This window comes from Manis javanica, chromosome 8, assembly GCF_040802235.1.
Source record: "Manis javanica isolate MJ-LG chromosome 8, MJ_LKY, whole genome shotgun sequence".
Classification (NCBI taxonomy): Eukaryota; Metazoa; Chordata; class Mammalia; order Pholidota; family Manidae; genus Manis; species Manis javanica.
In genome coordinates, this window is record NC_133163.1 from 29,615,972 (window position 1) to 29,635,404 (window position 19,433).

Here is a 19,433-nt window from a genome sequence, read left to right on the forward strand (position 1 = left end):
TCCTCGCACCACTACCTCCAAACACCTCATTTACACAGGCTGCCCCTCCCTCTGGACATGGCCTGCCTCTGTAATGAGAAACATGGCCCAGAAACAAATCTCCAAAGATGGTAGGGTGTCTTTTCAGCAGTGTTGCTTTGCCATCTCTCATTCACGCCCTAAACCTGTGCAGACACCCTGTCTCCCCAGCTCAGGTGCAGAGGGTGTATTAACCACCCTACGAGATTTCCCCTCTCAATCGACTGGATGGTCTCATCATCCGCCCACCAGTGAGCGCACAGGGACGCATCGCACACTGGGCCCCCAGAAGCAGAGGAAGGACAACAGAGCAGCAAGCTCATGCTTTTGAGTTTTTTAAAGTTTGACATCAGTGAGTTGGCAGCAGCCTCCATACACGCCTGCTTCACTGTCACCTTGTACGTATCTATTTTTCCTGGGCTAAGCTGTGCAGTAGATGTAATCATTTTCCCCTTAGCAATGGTCACTTTAGGGTCACATCTGGCCCATGAGCAATGTACCTGAACCAGACAGTGAGCCGCTGTCTCACGCATCACTGTTTGGGAGCTGGAGGAAAACATTGTACTATCATCTTGTAAAACATCACTCCAGGTAAAAAAGATGTAATATAGTACGTTACACCCTATCACTCACAGAAGGGTTAGTACTTAACATCAGGTCGAAATCACCACCTTGTTAGGAAACCTACACAGCATGAGCACTGGAACCCTGTTTCTGACATTAACATTTACCAAAACATTAATGTTGCAACTTACATGTTGGGCATACATTAAAAGGCTTTCAGTGAGAGGAGAACACTGTCTTTGTGGTGGTGGTTGCTCATTTATATTTTATTACTGTACTAACACTGAAGCTGCAATGAATTGTTATTTTGAAGTCAATCCAGGCCATTTAAAATCTACTATTTAAAACAAGAAACAATCAGTCGGGCTTGTGGTATGGTATAATAATGCTTAACTCATAAAACCTTTTGCAGGGACTCATGAATAAGAGCTAAAATATTTTTCTAATTGTCCCTGAGTTACTTAAAGTAAGACATGTGCATTTTAGAAAGGCTACCAAGGGAATCCTGGGGAAGATACTGGAGGATGAGGAGAGAGGGAAACATCCTTTAGGTGGTTTTGTTACCTACTTTCTGCTGACATAAACGTTTAACAACAAAACTCAAACATAACAGCTGTAAACACCAACAAAACAGTATAAGATAGAAAAACACCTATTAGGTAGTATTCTTAGTACGCATGATTACGTTATGACATGGTCAGATCCCAAGGAAGTAGCCAAATCCTATGTGCTTTTGTTCAAAAAACATTTGGGGAAAACGTAGAAAATAGAAACATCAATTTTTATAAACACCTCACATCTGATTTTCAAGTCTTCGTCCAGGGCCCAAAGAGCCACCCCAGCAGGAGGTCTCCTGGTTCTTTTACCCCTCCTCTGGGCAAGGTGGCCTGTGAGTGCCGTGTCATGTTTTGCCATATAGTATCCATATAGTATTTTGCTGCTAATTACTACCTAGCTTCAGCCATTTCAAACATTCTTTTTTTCCATTTTAGTAGCCTCTAAAATCATGCATGTTTAGCTTTTCACTTTGTAAGTCTTGTCAGAAGCAAAGAGTTACTTTTGGGTGTTTAGTGTTTTCAAAAAAGATGAAAAACAAAAACAAAACAAAATCAACAACTCATAGGGCTGAAATCACAGAAGACTTCTAACATGTGAGAATAATAATTTTAAGCTTTGGATAGGACGACCATTTCTCCCATTTGAATAGGGATACAAACTCCTACCAGTACAAACACAGTAGACTACTGAGTTCACTTTGTGGGAAATATTAAGAAGTGACAAAATCTGTACCGTTAAACTAGATGACACAGATGTAATGAGAAACTGATATAATCTGATCTCTCCACCACTGAGTCTAAGAGACTAGAAGAATGATAAAATTCCTAAGAAATGATTTGAACCAGCCATTAAAACATTTTTCCATCTGCAATATTAACCATATTTTCCCTTTGCTTTTTTGAGAACTGATCAAGCCTGGCTGAATGGAAACCATTTTACATGTCTGAATTATAGATGCAAGATGCATGTCAACTGGGACCATGTACAATGGGCCCACAGGTATACCCACCCTTCGGGCATGGATTTTTGCCTGTACGTGCCCCCACCAGAGCCAGTCTCGCTGGATGATGACAGGTTGCTAGGGGAGTTCCGGCACTGCTGGGATCTTGCTAACGCCATGGATGAGACTGTCACGTAGATGTCTGAGCCAGGAGATAGCCTGTGTGTGCACACCAAAAATATGAAGTCAACAATTCAAAGGGAAAATCCCGAGGCAATGCATGATGCATAATATCATATTAATGTGACAGAGGCAGGGACTTCATGGAGATAGTGAAAATGAAGCCAGCTGGAAGCCTACAAAAGAAACTTGCCCATAAAACTACTCCCTAAGGGAAGAGCTAGAAAGCAGGCCTTCAAGAGGCGGGGGAGGGATGTGTCAAAAAATAACAGGGGGAAAAAAACCATGTATGTTTCCAAAAGCTGCCAGAATTCAATGGGCTGAATTCTTGTGCCGTTTCCTTAGATGGCAGTGCAGAGAGTAACTGAACCCCCATGACATTAAGATAGCAATTAATTCCAGTTTTTCACACCGGTTCTCCCAGAGTACATGACCATAGTGAGACTGGTACTTTCTTTGTATGCGTCTTTGTTTTCTAATTTCATTACTCAAAGTCTGGAATGAATATTCAGGTTCTGTTCTTCAGTGTTTATAAATCTGGTTGATGGTAGTAGCATCACCATATAAAAACTTCCATGAACAAATGCCTAGAACTGCAGTTGTGGAAGTTAATTAGAATGATTGTATTTATATAATAGCGCAGTAGGGGTGTGTTCCACGCAGTCACCTAATACATCTATTTCTAGAGTTTTGGATCCTTCTCTTGCTGACTGGCTCTCAAGACAGACACCAGGGCTTTGCAGCCAGGACAGGCGTATTTTTCCCTTTACTGCCTCTACGCTAAAAGGCAACAGGGTAACCCCTGAGGATCAATGAGTCACAGCGGACCACTGTGACTAGACACACACCAAACCTTAATAATAACGATATTTTATTTGAGAAGTGAATGCCGGCACACAGCCTTTGACTTTGGAGCAGGACAGGTTTTTCCACGTGACAGCTAAGGGTTTGGAATAACATAATTTGTTCAGTAAATGAGGCCTCTTGATTCTAAGTCCACCACACTCAATGCTAAACTATAGCTGTCCTCTAGAGTAGGCTGTGTTTTCTTAATAGGACAGTTTGTGGTGGGTCTGCATGGTTAGATGATCTTGTACATAAACGTATCTTATACTCAAAGCAAAGTTCTGAAGCCTTGATACCAAACCCGATTCACTGAAATATGGCATTTTCCCACAGTAAACCTACAGAACTTCCGTAGCAGGGTAGGATGGGGTTTCAGGTACAGGATATTGGCAGAAGGGATAATAGGATCGCAAGGAAAAGCTTTTCTAACGTAAGAATAAGGATAGATATCTGACTTGAGAGCCCTCTCTCTCCTCAGCAACAAACCTGTTATCTCCAGCTGTCTCTTAGACATCTCTACTGAACACCTCAGCGGCAATTCAAACTGCTTAAAAACTAACAGGTTTTTTCCATTTCTCCTCCACTCAATACTCTAAACCTGCCCCCCCTCTATTTGTTATCTTAAGCTAAACACCTTGAAGCTACTATCTTTTTTCCCTTCCCTTGCCTCAGATTCCACAGTCAATTTGTCTAATTAAGTTCAACTATTTACTGAGCACAAACTGTGTGTCAGGCACCCTGGGTGCTGGTCTTGAAACACAAAGACTGAAGATAACTGGTCTTAACCTGCCGATTGTCCTCCAAATTCCCACATCTCCAGCCTGGATCAGAACAACCGTGCTCTAACTGGTCTTCCGACTCCAAGGCCCCGTCCGCCCCATTCCTCCCAGCCCTGCTACCACCCCAAGCCGTCTGACTGACGGCCTCCCCACACCTCCCTGTTACCACAGGACAGAGGACCAAGGCCCTGGCGCCCTCTCCCAGCTGTTGGACCACCTCACCTGGGCCCACCCTCCTCTCCAGGCCCTTTGCTGCACCCACAGTCTGGATGCCTACATTCTGCAGAGCTCAGACTCGGCTACCAGATCCCTACTCGACTCATCTTGTCCTCTACGCTTGGAATGCCTTCTCTCCCTTTCTCGCTCACAGAAGATATTTTTTCTCCACAGCCGCATTCCAACACCATATCTCTGAATTCACAGATTAGTTAGAACCTCTTCAAGTCCCACTCCAGTCTGTTCTTTGCACCCCAGTGTGTCCTACAGAATGGCTTGTTTCATGTGTGTCTATCTCCCCAACTGGGTTCTGTCCTTAAGGTGCAGAACTGGGCCTTACTTATCTTTACATCTCTGGTTGCTTAATACATATTTGTTGAATGAAGGAGAACTGCTATGAGCAGTGCAGAAAATGAGGAACATTAGGTGGGTTCAGGATAAGGGCCATAGTTCATCAGATGCCCCATGCCATGCCAGGGGTTCTCAACCATGGCAGGTCTACATCAGTTGAAAAACAACTGGTTGCTAATAATAAAGTACCAAAATTGGTGATTATCATACTAAAAACAATCATTACAGACTCAAAGTTAAATGACTTCTTAACTGCAAGAAAAAATGGATGATGGTATTTTACCCAGACCCCTTGTGCATATCATCAATCTGACATACATGGTGAGAGAACGTCTCAACAAGATCTACTCTAAGTAATGTGAAATGGGACAATAAGGACACCAAGGATGCTAGGGCTTTTTTGCTTCACAGACACTGCTATTGCTACACAGACTCACAGAAATACAGCCCAACCACACAGCTGGCATCCTAAGATGCCAGGCTCAGGAGAGGGCTATGTGTAGGGAGGCTATGACACGGTCAGAGACTAGTGGGGTCTTGGAACACTAGCTCATCTCTACTTTGGGTAATGTGTTTGGAGAAGAGAAATATTAAGACATGTATCTGGGTGCCATAAAATGGATATCCCTTTATTCTTTTCCATCTCCCCTATTTCTCACTATTTGTTCCTAAGCACTGGGAAGGGTACTGGCATAAGGGAGGAATGGAAAGAGTGGGTTACAAAGAAAGAAAACCAGGTAGGGATTAAAGAACAGCATGATTCCAAATGTAACAAGGTTTCTGCTCTAAGAGTTTGGCTTTTATATGCACCCAAGACAAAGAAACTTCATGTATAATTTCATTTTGTAGCTGCTCTGATTTCCTTACTGGGAAGAGGAGGTGTTACAAGAAGATGGGGGAAAAAGGAGAGACAGCAGAATGTTAACATGGTCGGGGCCAATGCAGCATCTGGGGGCCTGCTGATTTTTTAACTGTCTTCAGGGTAAAAATGCAATGAATTGTATTTATGGTGAATGTTAAAATGTTTATGCCTCTATGAGGAAGTGACAACATGCCTCCATAGGAAAAGTCAGGATGTAGCTTTTATATTTGTATTTAGAGCTTTTCTTCCTTTGCTCTCTGAAACGTACATTTACCTAAAATATCTCATGCTAGTTCTCAACCTCAGCTCTTTTATTTGGCAAGTATATCAGAAAATTCTACTTGGTTCCTGGAGTTACCCCAAAGTGAAAAAATAGCATTTCCAGAAGGCCAGCATTCACCCCCCCACAACCCTTTTCTGCATTTATATAACTCAATAGTGGCTCTGTTTTCTCACTGTTCACACACACAGAACACACAGCAACTGATGGAATGACACCAAATGTTTTTTATGACTCTAGATGTATGTATGTGGGGCATAAAATTTTTCAGAAGTTAGCCCTTATTCTGATGACTTACTGTTCTTTCAAAAATCCTCTGAATTTGATACCATCACCCAGATATTACTTGAGCAGACCTGGTTTAGGGAGAGGGAGGTACTGCTTGCTTGGCACTGGAAGAATCCACTTCTGTCAGAAATAGACTGTGACTGATCATTACTGAAAGTGGGCTGATTGATGTCCTGTTACCTTGAAAAGGAGGGCCTCTAAAATTCGCCACTGGCAAGCCAGCACACTTGAATCTCCTCTTGAATCTCCATCCCCCCACCCACTCTATTTTAAGGGTTCCTGAGGCCAGTGGCCAGTTAATGCAAGATCACAAGTCTTTTCTTCTGAGATAAACCCAGATCTTTCTGCTTTCTCTTAATCTTCACAAGCCCCAAACATCTGCACAGTAATGTCCAATAGGTTTAGAGGACTACGAGATTAATACATCTTTCAGCTGCTGTGAGATCTTGGAATATAAGAAATACTCTTTTTAAGAATGCTGTGGTCACTGACAGAGAGGAAATGACTATACCTTTTAGTATTAATTTCAGCATTCTTTTCCCTACATTTTTATAAATTTAGCCAAGGAGGAACTAAATATTTTTAAAGTAACGGATATTAAATGCTCTCTGGGGTTCCCTCTTATTTCTTGCTGCAGAAATAAAACACCAAGGCTTTTGGATTGCACAAAGAATGAAGCAATTGAAAAAGTCAGCAGCAGTGGACAGACAACACTTCTATAGTCTGCAGGACTCTGCCTGACACCAGCTTTTCATTTATATGCAATGCATTTCATGGCATGTGAAAACAAAGAATGGAATGGGACAGACACTTAGGAAGATATGGTCCAAGATCAGTATTAGTTCCTCATTTTCCCAGAAGCATTCTCGCACCAGGATAAAAGGGAGCCAAGAATCATAAAAAAATTCCAGACTTCTAATAAAATAACCCCTACCTCATCACACTTGCCATGACTCAACTCATAGCTATGACTACACACGCAGTGTTACCATTCATAGATTCTTATTAAATTGATCTCTCAAGTTGTGATTAATTATATCAATTTATGGGTAAGGAATTCTCAGTATTCAAGTAGTTGATGATGAAACTTTTTCCTGAGTAGATATGTATAGATTTAATTATGCCTCCATTTCCTGCCCATTTCCTGCTTTTTACTCTAAAGTGACAGCACTGCTCAGATGTGTCCAAGGAGATAAAGCCCTCTGTAACTCAAGTGCACACAGTAGAACGATGGTAAAAACAACCCAGAGGGTTTCAAATAGCAGCAATGACTGACAAATTAGATACTTGAGTCCATAATTAAGCACAGCATTTTACCACAACTTAGCAATTAAAATGCTATTCACCCAGAGAGCACACCAAGTTAAAGTCTGTGTTCAGCAGTGTGTATCAACCAGAATTCTTCTAGAATTATAGTAAAGAAAAAAAAAAGTGTATATATATATATGCGTCTGGGTGTATGTTCACACAATTCAAGATACTGTAATTTGCATGCTATATCCAGACTAGATCTAGAACAAATTGTGTTCAAATTCAAGCAACTTTTCCCTCTGTCTTTTCATCTCTTCCAAGAGTACTTTGTGAACCAGAGCTATCCCTGGCTTTCTGACCATACAATTCCTGTCAGCTGTTCAGACTGCATCATGGAAATCCTGTTCAGATGAGCCTCCTGTGACAAGGTCAGTTGACAACAAGGAATAATTTTCTTGCACAGTTAGGGAAATATGGCAATTCATCATACCAAGATAAATGGATCATCACTTCACAGCTGTTGGCAACCTGTTGGAAGTTCACAGCCTGGCACACGTCATGGGCACCTCTTAAGAAGAGTCAATTTTATACTTAAGGGTGATTTTAAAGAACAGAAAAATAAAAATGGATTGCACGCAGGTCCAGCTACATAATTTATTGGACTTGGTGCAAAATGAAAATGTGGATGCTCTTGTTGAAACAGCATTACAAATTCCAAGATGGCAACAGCAGAGCATTAAACCTACCAGGGACCCTTTTAAGCATGGGGCCCTGTGCAGCTGCAAGGATGTGTGCCCATGAAGCCCATCCGGATTGCTGGGCATGGGGCTGGCCCCCCTTAACACACACACAAACACATGTGTTTGTTCCATAAGTATTCCTTTACGTGCTGTCTATGTATGGTGGTGGATTTCATTTATGTAGTGTGGTGGCTAAAATAGGGCTTCTGGAGTCCAATGGCCTTGACACTATCTCAGCTCCACTACTAATCAGCTATGACGTTGCACAAATTATTTTATCTCCCAATCCCTGGGCAATTTATCTGTCAAAGGGGTACATGGCAACTGACTTACTGGGCTGTTGGGTGGATTAACTAAGAAAATTTACATGAAGGGCTTTCAATAGAGGTTGGCACAGAGCGTTAGCTCAATAATAATGACCCATAGTTTTTAAGTAAAACAAAAGTAAAATGTAACTGTCACAAGGGCAGTACAAATAGAGTATGGAGGGGCTCAGACAGTCCAGAAGTCAAATCTTGGGATAACTAGTTAAAAGGAAGCTTTATGAAAAAACGCACTGAAATAGGTCTCATAGAAAACCAAGGATTTTCACAAAAGTCAGGAGTGAGGACCTAGGCAGGTGCAGGTTTATATGGCCACCAGCATGATGACATGTTCGGCTGGAGCACTATCATAGGTGGGAGGTTGGTGGGAGTTGTGACCATAAGGATGGGTGGGTCTTGCAGGGTAAGGCTTTTGCAATGGTAAACTGAGGAAGCATAAACCTCATCTGTTAGATAATGGAAGCACAGAGCAGTGGTGCTGTCCAAGATGATCCTGAAGACCCTGATCAGCAGGCATACAAGGGCATGCCCAAATAACATCTCTGTTTATTTGTTTTGCCAGGGTTCAAGAGAACTGATAGAATTAGATTAAAAATTGAAAGCCTAATGGGGAGGTTGTTGGAACCTCCAATCTGCAGCTGGTTGGTCAGAATCACAGAAAACAGCCTGAGGCTTAGAGCCTGGCTCAGTGGCATGTGGAAATGTTCTGGTTCCCCAAGCATGAAAGCTCTCTCCAGCAGAGAAGCAAGACACAAAAGAGAAAGAAATGCTCTTCTCTTGGGCTTTTGTGAGGGTTTCACTACAGTCATAATTGACTTGGTCATTGGCCATTGGCTGAATCAATCACCAGTACTGGCCCTTGGATGGGGTCCAAAAGTCTCTCACTAACATGAGAAGACACCTATTTCACCTTTAAGGCTCCGAAGTGTTTTCAGGAACTGTGTATGAAGACCAAATATACCTGACAGGTATCTTTTTGGTCATCTGAATGACCAAATATGTTTCTTAAAATTCATTATATTGCAATTCCCCATCCCATTATACAAATAAAAAGCAAGGGAAGTAGACAACAAAATACAGCACACCATGCTGGCTTCTGCTCAGAGGGGCTCAGCAACGGCACCTTCCTCAAGTGTTCTCAGAGGTCCGCATCCTCTTCTTACAGTGCCCTAAGCTAGAAGAGAAGACCACCACCACACAATCTTTCTCTTCCCACAGATCTACCCATCCTAATGTTCCTGGATTTCAGAGATTTTGAGTTCTGTGATGAAGTCGAAACCACTTGCAAACTATTCTACCAATTAACTTAACAAGCACATATTGCCAACTACGATTCAGAGCTGCGCTGCATTCTTCATCTCTACGTCCCCACTTTTATTTTGGCCATTTAGTATGCCACCATCATTTGTCATTCTTAAAATATAATGGGAAACCAAAAGAGTCTAACAAAAAGCAATAGGTTGGAAGATGATAGGCTATTAGGCTGGATTCTCTCCAGGAGTGGGGACCAGTAGGGAGACGGTGAACTCCCATATATACTTGCAAGCATGGCCATAGGTGTATGGGTCAACTCTCACCCCTGCCATCCCTCCCTGTGTATCTGCTATGTTCCTTAAAATGAGCCTGCAGATCCTAAAGAGGTGGGTCCAGAGCACACAGTTCAGGGCCACCTTTATTTGGCATGAAGCAGTGTCCATCAAGCCTGCTTAGGGTAGGCCAGCAGCCAAGAGCCTAGCAGTTACAGCACGAACACACCCAACCCACAGAAACACACACAGTCAGGTGAGAGATTGATTAAACTCTGCTGTCCACCCAAAGGTCACTCTGTCCATCTCATTATCTCACAGCCATTATTCCTGTAGGTAAAAAGGAAATTAAAGCACTTTTCTCAGCAAGCACTTTAATGATAGGCAGAAGCCAAACTGCTACTTTGTCACCATACCTAGATTTTCACCAGGGGTGTAGGCCTTAGACTGTTCATTGTCCGGGACATTGGACAAGAGGCTTATGGGAAGATTTCACACTGGTGATTGTAGGGGTAATTTGTCTTAATTATCACTAATTTCCACAAGCTTATGTGTTATGGAATCAGCAAATCTTGAAAGTGTCAGTGGTTTCAAATATAAGGCAAAACATGCTTTTTTCCCTTGAGAGTTATTTAAATTTCCTGGGATAAATGTGTCCGTTTAGCTGATGTGCCTCATCAGGCAAGGGGCCTGAGGGGCCTCTGGTTCCCTTCTGCACGTGGAGCAGGGTCACAGCAGTACACATACTAGATCTGCCTTCTGTGTGTGTGGATGGGTGGGGGGTGTCAGAGGAAGCTCCAGGGTCATTGTGGGGCTTTGCAGACCCTCCCATGAGGTGTGGCTAGGCCAGGCCTCTCTGGGCAGTCCTAATGCAGAGCACTCCCCTCGCTGGGTAAGAGGGCAAGACCCTGCTGCTGGATGCATGTAATTTCTTAGTGACATGCAGAGCAATATGACCCCATGCCATCTCACTGCTCTTCCCAGAACACAACTGCTTTATACAGGATAATCTCTAAGGGCCATTCTAATTCACATGGGTGGTTTCTGCAGAATTTCCTGTAATGTGTGCAACTGCACAAGTTCACCATGACTTTTTCTGGCACAGCAGGCCTCCTGCAGGCATCCTCTCTGTCTCTTCAAAGTTAACAAAGACACTTGCTGAGGATGCCACCACTGGTTGTGCGAATGCACCAACCCAAAACATGCCTAGCCTGGATTATGCTGGATGGCTGCCTCTTCAGCCCAGGTGGGTGGCTCCCCCCATGACCCCAGAGTGCTCAGTGTGAATGAACAAGCTGTTTCATTTCCACGTAGCTGTGTTTGGAGGATCATCTACAAAATGCCAGTAACTGCAACCATTTTCAAAGCCTCACTCAGTGTCAGGCCTGTCCTAAGAGCTCGGGCTGGATACAGGATAACTGTATTACCTTAGTAAATCTTCACATGGACTGAGAGGTGGGGCTGGTGCCATGTGGTTCTTGGGCACACTGATGGGTACATGGGATAGAGAGCTTCCCAGCACAGCACTCCCAAGGGGCGAAGCCAGGATGCAAATCAGTAGGACCACACAGCCTGCACTCCTGGTGCCTCTCGGAATTTCCAAGCGGGTCACACTAAAATGCTGGTGGTTCTGCAACAGGAAGCCCTGTGGAAACATTACCCCGGGCTGAGTGCAGAGCAGCTACTTAGGAGGCCTGAAGAAAGACCAGTAAGCAATCTGAAAGCCTGAGCAGGGAGACAGTTTGAGGCACTCTGGTCTCTTCCCTGGGTCACTCTGGAGTTTGTAAAGGAAAGGGAACTGGGAGGTGGGCCAAGCTCCAGCTACTGTGTCAGTTTCCTGAATGCTTAAATGGGAAACATCTTTGTACTATAATCTAAAAATGTGAATTTGAAAACCATTTAAATTCTAATCCTAATGCAGATACCAGAGTATGCTAGCTCCTTTGAAGAGCTGGGGGGAAAGGAGCCTTAAGAGCCTGGTGAATTTAACTCAGTTATAGTCCTCTGCTTTTCCAGCTTACCTTGGGTGGCAAACATAATACCGTAACTCAATTCCAAGCAACCTGATAACTTCTGTAAGAAATTCAATGAAGGACAACTCACATTTCACATTGGACTGGTTTAGGAAGCTTTACCCATAATATACTTTTAAAATAGGACTATTCTAAACACAGCCAACAAAATCACATAATTCTGCTTAATTCTACCTTTATCAGACTACAGTGTTTCCCTTTTTTTAATTTTTAGAAAAAACTTTTACAGGAAAACAATTCCACTTACAATTGCATCAAAAAGAATAAAATACCTAGGGATAAGCATAACCACAGAGGTGAAAGACCTGCACTCTGAAAACTATAAGACACTCATGTGAGAAATTAAAGATGACACAATAAATAGAAATATATTCTCTGCTCATGGACAGAAAGAAAGAATTAATATTGTCAAAATGGTCATCCTGCCCAAAGCAATTTACAGATTCAGTGCAATCACTATCAAAATACAAATGGCATTTTTCAATGAACTAGCACAAATAATTCTAAAATTCCTATGGAACTACAAAAGACCCCAAATACCCAATTCAATTCTGAGAAAGGAAAACAAAGGTGGCACTATTATGTTCCCTCACTTCGAGCTGTACTGCAAAGCTACAGTAATCAAAACAGTATGGTACAGGCACAAGAACAGACCCCATGATCAAGGGAACAGATTAGAGAGAGACCCACACATATATGGTCAATTAATATATGATAAAGGAGCCATGAATATACAGTGGAGAAAAGACAGCCTCTTCAACAACTGGTGTTGGGAAAACTGGACAGCTACTTGCAAAACAATGAAACTGGATTACTGTCTAACTCCACACACAAAAAAAAGTAAACTTGAAATGGATCAAAGACCTAAATTTAAGACATGAAACCATAAAACTCTTAAAAGAAAACACAGGCAAAAATCTCTTAAATATAAGTATGAGCAATTTTTTCCTGGGCACATCTCCTTGTGCAAGGAAAACAAAAAAAAAACAAGTGGTACTACATCAAACTAAACAACAAAGGATACCTTCAGCAGAACAGAAAGGCAACTTACAGTATGCAAAAACATTTATAAATGATCAATCTGGTAAGAGGTTAATATTCAAAATATATGAAGAACTCATATGTCTCAACACCAAAAAAAACCAAATAACCCAATTAAAAAATGGGTGGAGAGCCTGAACAGGCATTTTTCCAAAGAAGAAATACAGATGGCCAACAGGTACATGAAAAGATGCTCCACATCACTAATCATCAGAGAAATGCAAATCAAAACCACAAGGAGACTTCACATCAGTTAGAAATGCCATTATATGAAACACAAGAAATAACAAGTGTTGGCAAGGATGTGGAGAAAAGGGAAGCCTCCTAACACTGCTGTTGGGGAAGTAAACTGGTGTAGTCACTATGGAAAGCAGTATGGAGGTCCCTTGAAAAATTAAAAACAGAAATATCATATGACCCAGTAATCCCACTTCTAGGAATTTACCCAAAGAAAACAAAATCTCTGATTTGAAAAGATATATGCATCCCTATGTTTACTGCCACATTATTTATAATAGTCAAGATATGGAAGCAACCTAAGTGTCCATCAATAGATGAATGGATAAAGAAGATGTGGTACATATAGACGATGGAATATTATTCAATCACAAAACAGAAGGAATTCCTGCCATTTGTGACAACATGGATGGACCTAAAGGGTATTATTCTAAGTAAAATGAGCCAGGCAAAGAAAAACAAATACTAGATGATTTCACTTATTTGTGGAATATAAAAAAACCAAAACAAAATGAACAAAACAGTATTAGACTCATAGACACTGAGAAGTGACTGGTGGCTACCATGAGGGAAGGACTGGGATGGGGAGGAGAAGGGGGAGATAAAAGGACACAAAAATTCTCAATCATAATGTAAGTCAGTCATGGGATGGTAGTACAACGTGGAGAATATAGCCAATAAATGATTTTGTAACTTCTTCCTATGTTGATAGGTAGTAACTGCACTAGTGGGGGTGAGGATTTAATAATATGGGTAACTGTTCAACTACTGTGTTGTATACTTGAAACTGATATAAGATTGTATAACAACTATACTTCAATAAAAAATAAATAATGAGCTGATTTACCTAAGTGTCTACTGATGGATGAATGTACACACATAGAATGCAATATTATTATCCAGCCTTAAAAAAGAAGAGTTATGGACTGTGGGTGTCTTCCCCAACCCCCAAATTCATATGTTGAAGCCCTATCCCCCCAGTGTAATGACTTAGGAGGTGAGGCCTCTGGGAGGTAATTGGCTTAGATGGGGTCAGAGGACGGAGCCCCCCACGATGGGATTAGCATCTTCATAAAAAGAGGAAGAGCAACCAGAGTTCTCCCTCTGCCAGGTGAGGACACAGTGAGCAGGCTGCTGTCTGCAAGCCAGGAGGGCCCTTGCCAAGGCCCACGTGTGCTGGCCCCTTGATCTCAGACTTCCCAGCCTCTGGAAGTATGAGAAACAAATGTGTAGTGTTTAAGCCACCCAGCCAAGTATTTTGTTAAAGTAGCCTGAGCTAAATAAGACAGGAAGCAAATTCCAACACACGGTCCAGCACGGATGGCCTTGAAGATGTATGTCATGTTAAACTGAAACTGACCAGTCATAAAACACTGTATGATTACACTTATAGGAGGCACCTAGAACAGTCAAATTAAAAAAGACAGAAAGTAGAATAGTGGTAGCCAGCGGCTAGGTTGGGTTGGAACACGGGAAGTGGGGAGATACTGCTCAATGGGTATAGAATTTCAGTTGGGGAAGATGAAAAAGTTCTGGAGAAGGATGATGCTGATGACTGCATGATCATGTGAATGTAATGTCACAGAAATGGACACTTACAAATAGTTAAAATGGAAATTTTATGTTATGTGTATTTTACCACAATGAAAAGTTTTTTAAAAAGTGGATTTATTTTTTAAGAATTGATTTAATTCTATTCCCACTTCTGTAAGTTTTTTTTGCTTATTGGTTTAATTTCTAAATGAAGTTATAAAAATTGATTGAGAGTGTATTAAAATGCTAGATTGATTGTTGATCCTTGGTATACAGGGGCAAACAAGACAGGCCAGCTTATCCTGGAAAAATGGACAAATAAGATATAAATGAAGTATAATAAATTCTGTCACCAACCAGTTGTTAAGCTGCCCAAAGGGGGAATGGAAGGGAGGATCAAGCGGTGTGAAAGCACCAGGTAGATAGAAAACATGGCAAGAGAGACCATCACATGCCTGCAGCCTGGGGTGGCAGGGGGGGTGAGAGAGCCCAGCAGGAAGCTCACAGGGGCAGATGACTTGAATGCCACACAGGAATGAAAGGCATGGCCTGAAGAACAGTTTTGATTTTATTCAACACCCCCTGCAGGTGGGGAGAGCTGCTGTGGCCAGAAAAATCTTAGTGTGAAATGACAGTCCCTAAGGCGGAGACAAGGAGGAAGCTTAAAATCGAGGAACTCCACAGAAGTTTAGAATTTCGTAACTAAATGGGTCTGGAGAAGGCGATGAGGGTGGGGGTAGGCCATTCGGAATCCTGGCTGTGCTCTGGCTGCTTGGGTGGACAGCAAAGCCACATGCCAAGGTAGGTAACATACGGGAAGGAAGGGGTGATGGAAGGCAGGAACGCAGCTGAAGTCACTGTGGCCTGGTGTGAGACACTGAGGTGTTGAAGCGCAGATGTTTGGCAGCTGGTCAGGCAAATGAATATGAATAGTAAAAAGAGGTCAAGTGAGATACATACTATTAAGGAACTGACCACATACAGATAATGCTGAGGCTACTGTAATAAACTATTTCAAGGTATTTCATGGTGTGGGATTAAAAGGAAAAAGTGCGGAACGAATCCTGGGGGACACAAAATTTTTGGGGTGATGAGACAGGTGCACAGACCAAAAATCATGAGTAAAGTTTTGGACAAGGAGTTAGGAGGAGGATGTGGTGAATGGCATCAGGTAACCTGAAGACCACACATCCAGTGGCTTTCACTTTAGAAATAAATTGGAAGCCAATGGATGCAGCCTGAACAATCCCAGTGAGGCCCAAAAGTTCCTTGATTTGAAGATCCTCCAGTCAAACCAAACACCTCTGACCCTGGGGACAGCAGGTGGAAGCACCAGCTGTGCAGCCTCCAACCAGAGCTCATACTCAGAACCCAGGGAAAGGTAAGGATTAAATGAGGTTTGGCTCTGTCCTACAGCAGAAAATGACACAGTGAAGATTAACAGAGAACCTGTTGATATAAATTTAGAGAGCACTTTCTTAAAAATAAAGATTAGATGGCATGTAACTCTTATGCTGTCTGAGAGGAGAACTCTCTAAGCTTGTTTCATCAGTGGTTACCAGGCAGAGTCTGAATGTCCTGGAGGGTGCTGGGGCCCACTGAGGAGGGGCTTAGAGAGGCTGTAAATGCAGTCAGCCACGACTCTGTATGCAGGGAAGCACTCAGCATCCAGCTATTTAGTGCTACATGCAGGGGTTAAGGGGAATAGGAATGTATCCAGTTAAAACTCAGAAGTAGCAATGGTCTGAAAAGGTCCAACGCCAAATATTTATACAAAGGCTTCCCATACTTCATTTAAAAAAAGGGAAATCGAGGAGCCAAGATGGCGGTGTGAGTAGTTCAGGGGAAATCTTCCCCCAAAACCTATATATTTTTGAAAATACAACAAATGCAACTATTTCTAAAATGGAGACCAGTGGAAGCAGTGCAACAGCCAGGCTACATCTATATCTGCGAGAACTCAGCATCACACGAACGGGGTAAGATACAAGCTGTGGCACGGTGGGACTTGAGCCCCCTCCCCACCCCAGCACCCTGGTAGGAAGAAAGGAGTTGGAGTGGGGAGGGAGTGGGAGCCCATGACTGCTAAATACCCAGCCCTAGTAATCCACGCCAGGAGCACAGACACACAGTGCGTGGTGTGCTGGATATTACAGAAACAGAAAAGCAAAACCTGTGAGCAGGTCCCTGCAACTGGTGACCCTGGGACAAAAGAAAAGCAAGAGCTTTTTGAAACTCTTAAAGGGACAGGGACCTCACAGCTGGATGAAATCGTCCCGGCACACTCAGTCCAGCAGCTGGGAAACCCGAGGAACTCTAGACAACCTAACTCCCTGGGTGGCATCGTAACTCTGAAGCCCCTCACACTGATAGCAACAGCGGCGCCAGAAGGGGCCCTGGAGTCTGCATGAGGCGGTGGTGGTGGTGGTCGAGTGGCCCACATGAGCTGGTGGCGGCGGAATGGCCCATGTGAGCCGGTGGCAGCGGCAGCGGCAGAAAGTGACCCGCATGCACTGGTGGCAGCAATGCCAGAGGGGCCCGGGAGTGGCCTGCACGAGCCGGCGGCGGCCGAGTGGCCCGGGAGTGGCCCGTGCGAGGGGTGGTAGTGGTGGCGGAGTGGTCCAGGAGTGGCCCACACGAACCCACGATGGCTGCAACAGAGAGGCCTGGGAGCAACCAGGCCCCAACTCAGCAGCCGCCCAGAATTTCCTCCCAGCGAACAGCCGCCCGGGCCAGACACAAAGGCTGCCGCCAGCATGCGGCTTCACGGCGGAGGTGCCGCTCTTGCAGTAGAGCACACCCGGGGCGCCTGCTACTCCCCCCAGGGCTCTGCACTACCCTGATGGAGACCCCACCCACAGCAGCTTAGGAGATTAACCCAGTGGCTGCTTGAGGAGTGCGGGTAACTGACACAGGAAGCAGAGAAGGGCAAGGTCACCAGCAAGCAGGAAAGAACTTTGGTCTCCCAGCTGACACATGTGCTGCCTGCCTACAGCTACCTCTATCGCCATGAAAAGGCAGAAGAATTCAAAATAAAGGTCATAACCATGCTGATGGATCTGCAGAGAAATATATGCAAGAGTTAAAGGATAAAGTTGGGAGGGAGAATATAGAAATAAAACAATCTCTGGAAGGACTTAAAAGCAGAATGGATGAGGTGCAAGAGGCGGGTAATGGAACAGAAATCGCAGAACAGGAACACAGAGAAGATGAGGCAGGGAGAGATAAAAGAATCTCAAGGAATGAAAGAATATTAAGAGAACTGTGTGACCAATCCAAATGGAACAATATTCGCATGATAGGAGTACCAGAAGAAGAAGAGAGAGGAAAAGGGATAGAAAGTGTATTTGAAGAAATAATTGCTGAAAACTTCCCCAAACTGGGGGAGGAAATAGTCTCTCAGACCATGGAGGCCCACAGAACTCCCAACACAAGGGACCCAAGGAGGACAACACCAACACATATAATAATTAAAATGACAAAGATCAAAGATAAGGACAGAGCACTAAAGGCAGCCAGAGAGAGAAAAAAGGTCACCTACCAAGGAAATCCCATTAGGCTATCATCAAACTTCTCAAAAGAAACCTTACAGGGCAGAAGAGAATGGCATGATATATTTAGTGCAATGAAACAGAAAGGCCTTGAACCAAGAATACTGTGCCAACCACGATTATCATTTAAATATGAAGGAGGGATTAAACAATTCTCAGACAAGCAAAAGTTGAGGAAATTTGCCTCCCACAAACCACTTCTACAGGGTATTTTAGAGGGACTACTCTAGATGGAAGTACTCCTAAGGCTAAATAGATGTTACCAGAGAAAATAAACTCACAACAAAGAAAGCAGACCAACCCAATACTAACTAAAGGCAAAAAATAAAATCAACTACTCATAAAAGCAGTCAAAGGAAACACAAAAGAACACAGAATAAAACACCTAACATATAAGGAATGGAGGAGGAGGAATAAGAAGGGAGAGAAAGAATCATCAGACTGTGCTTACAATAGGTTAATAAGTGAGTTAAGTTGGACAGTTAGATAGTAAAGATGCTAACCTTGAACCTTTGGTTACCACAAATCTAAAGCCTGCAATGGCAATGAGTACATGTCTTTCAATAATCACCCTAAATGTAAATGGACTGAATGCACCAATCAAAAGACACAGAGTAACAGAGTAGATAAAAAAGCAAGACCCATCTATATGCTGCTTACAAGAGACTCACCTCAAACCCAAAGATATGCACAGGTTAAAAGTCAAGGGATGGAAAAAGATGTTTCATGCAAACAACAGGGAGAAAAAAGCAGGCATAGCAGTACTGGTATTAGACAAAATAGACTTCAAAACAAAGAAGTAAAAAGAGATAAAGAAGGATATTACATAATGATAAAGGGGTCAGCCCAATGAGAGGATATAACCATTTTAAATATATATGCACCCAATACAGGAGCACCAACATATGTGAAACAAATACTAACAGAATTAAAGGAGTAAATAGAATGCAATGCATTCGTTCTAGGAGACTTCAACACACCACTCACTCCAAAGGACAAATCCACCATACAGAAAATAAGTAAGGACACAGAGGCACTAAACAACACACTAGAACAGATGGGCTTAGCAGACATCGATAGAACTCTACACCCAAAAGCAGCAGGATATACATTCTTCTCAAGTGCACATAGGACATTCTCCAGAATAGATCACATACTAAGCCACCAAAAGAGCCTCAGTAAATTCCAAAAGATTGACATTCTACCAAACAATTTTGCAGACCACAAAGGCATAAAACTAGAAATGAATTGTACGAAGAAAAAATAAAGGCTCACAAACACATGGAGGCTTAACAACATGCTTCTAAATAATCAGT

General features: G+C 42.9%; 1 protein-coding gene across 15 annotated transcripts in view; it reads right to left on the bottom strand.

The window, feature by feature from the left end:
* The window catches only part of SIPA1L1 (signal induced proliferation associated 1 like 1), a 394,992-nt gene that overhangs the window by 38,918 nt on the left and 336,641 nt on the right, over positions 1–19,433 (bottom strand). For 12 of the 15 annotated variants that reach the window (XM_073242187.1, XM_073242190.1, XM_073242196.1 and 9 more), the window contains one exon: positions 2,150–2,299. The exons of the other annotated variants lie outside the window; for them this stretch is intronic. In XM_073242187.1, the coding sequence (XP_073098288.1) occupies positions 2,150–2,299 (150 nt within the window). The remainder of the gene's footprint in view (positions 1–2,149; positions 2,300–19,433) is intronic. 15 annotated transcript variants of the gene reach the window in all.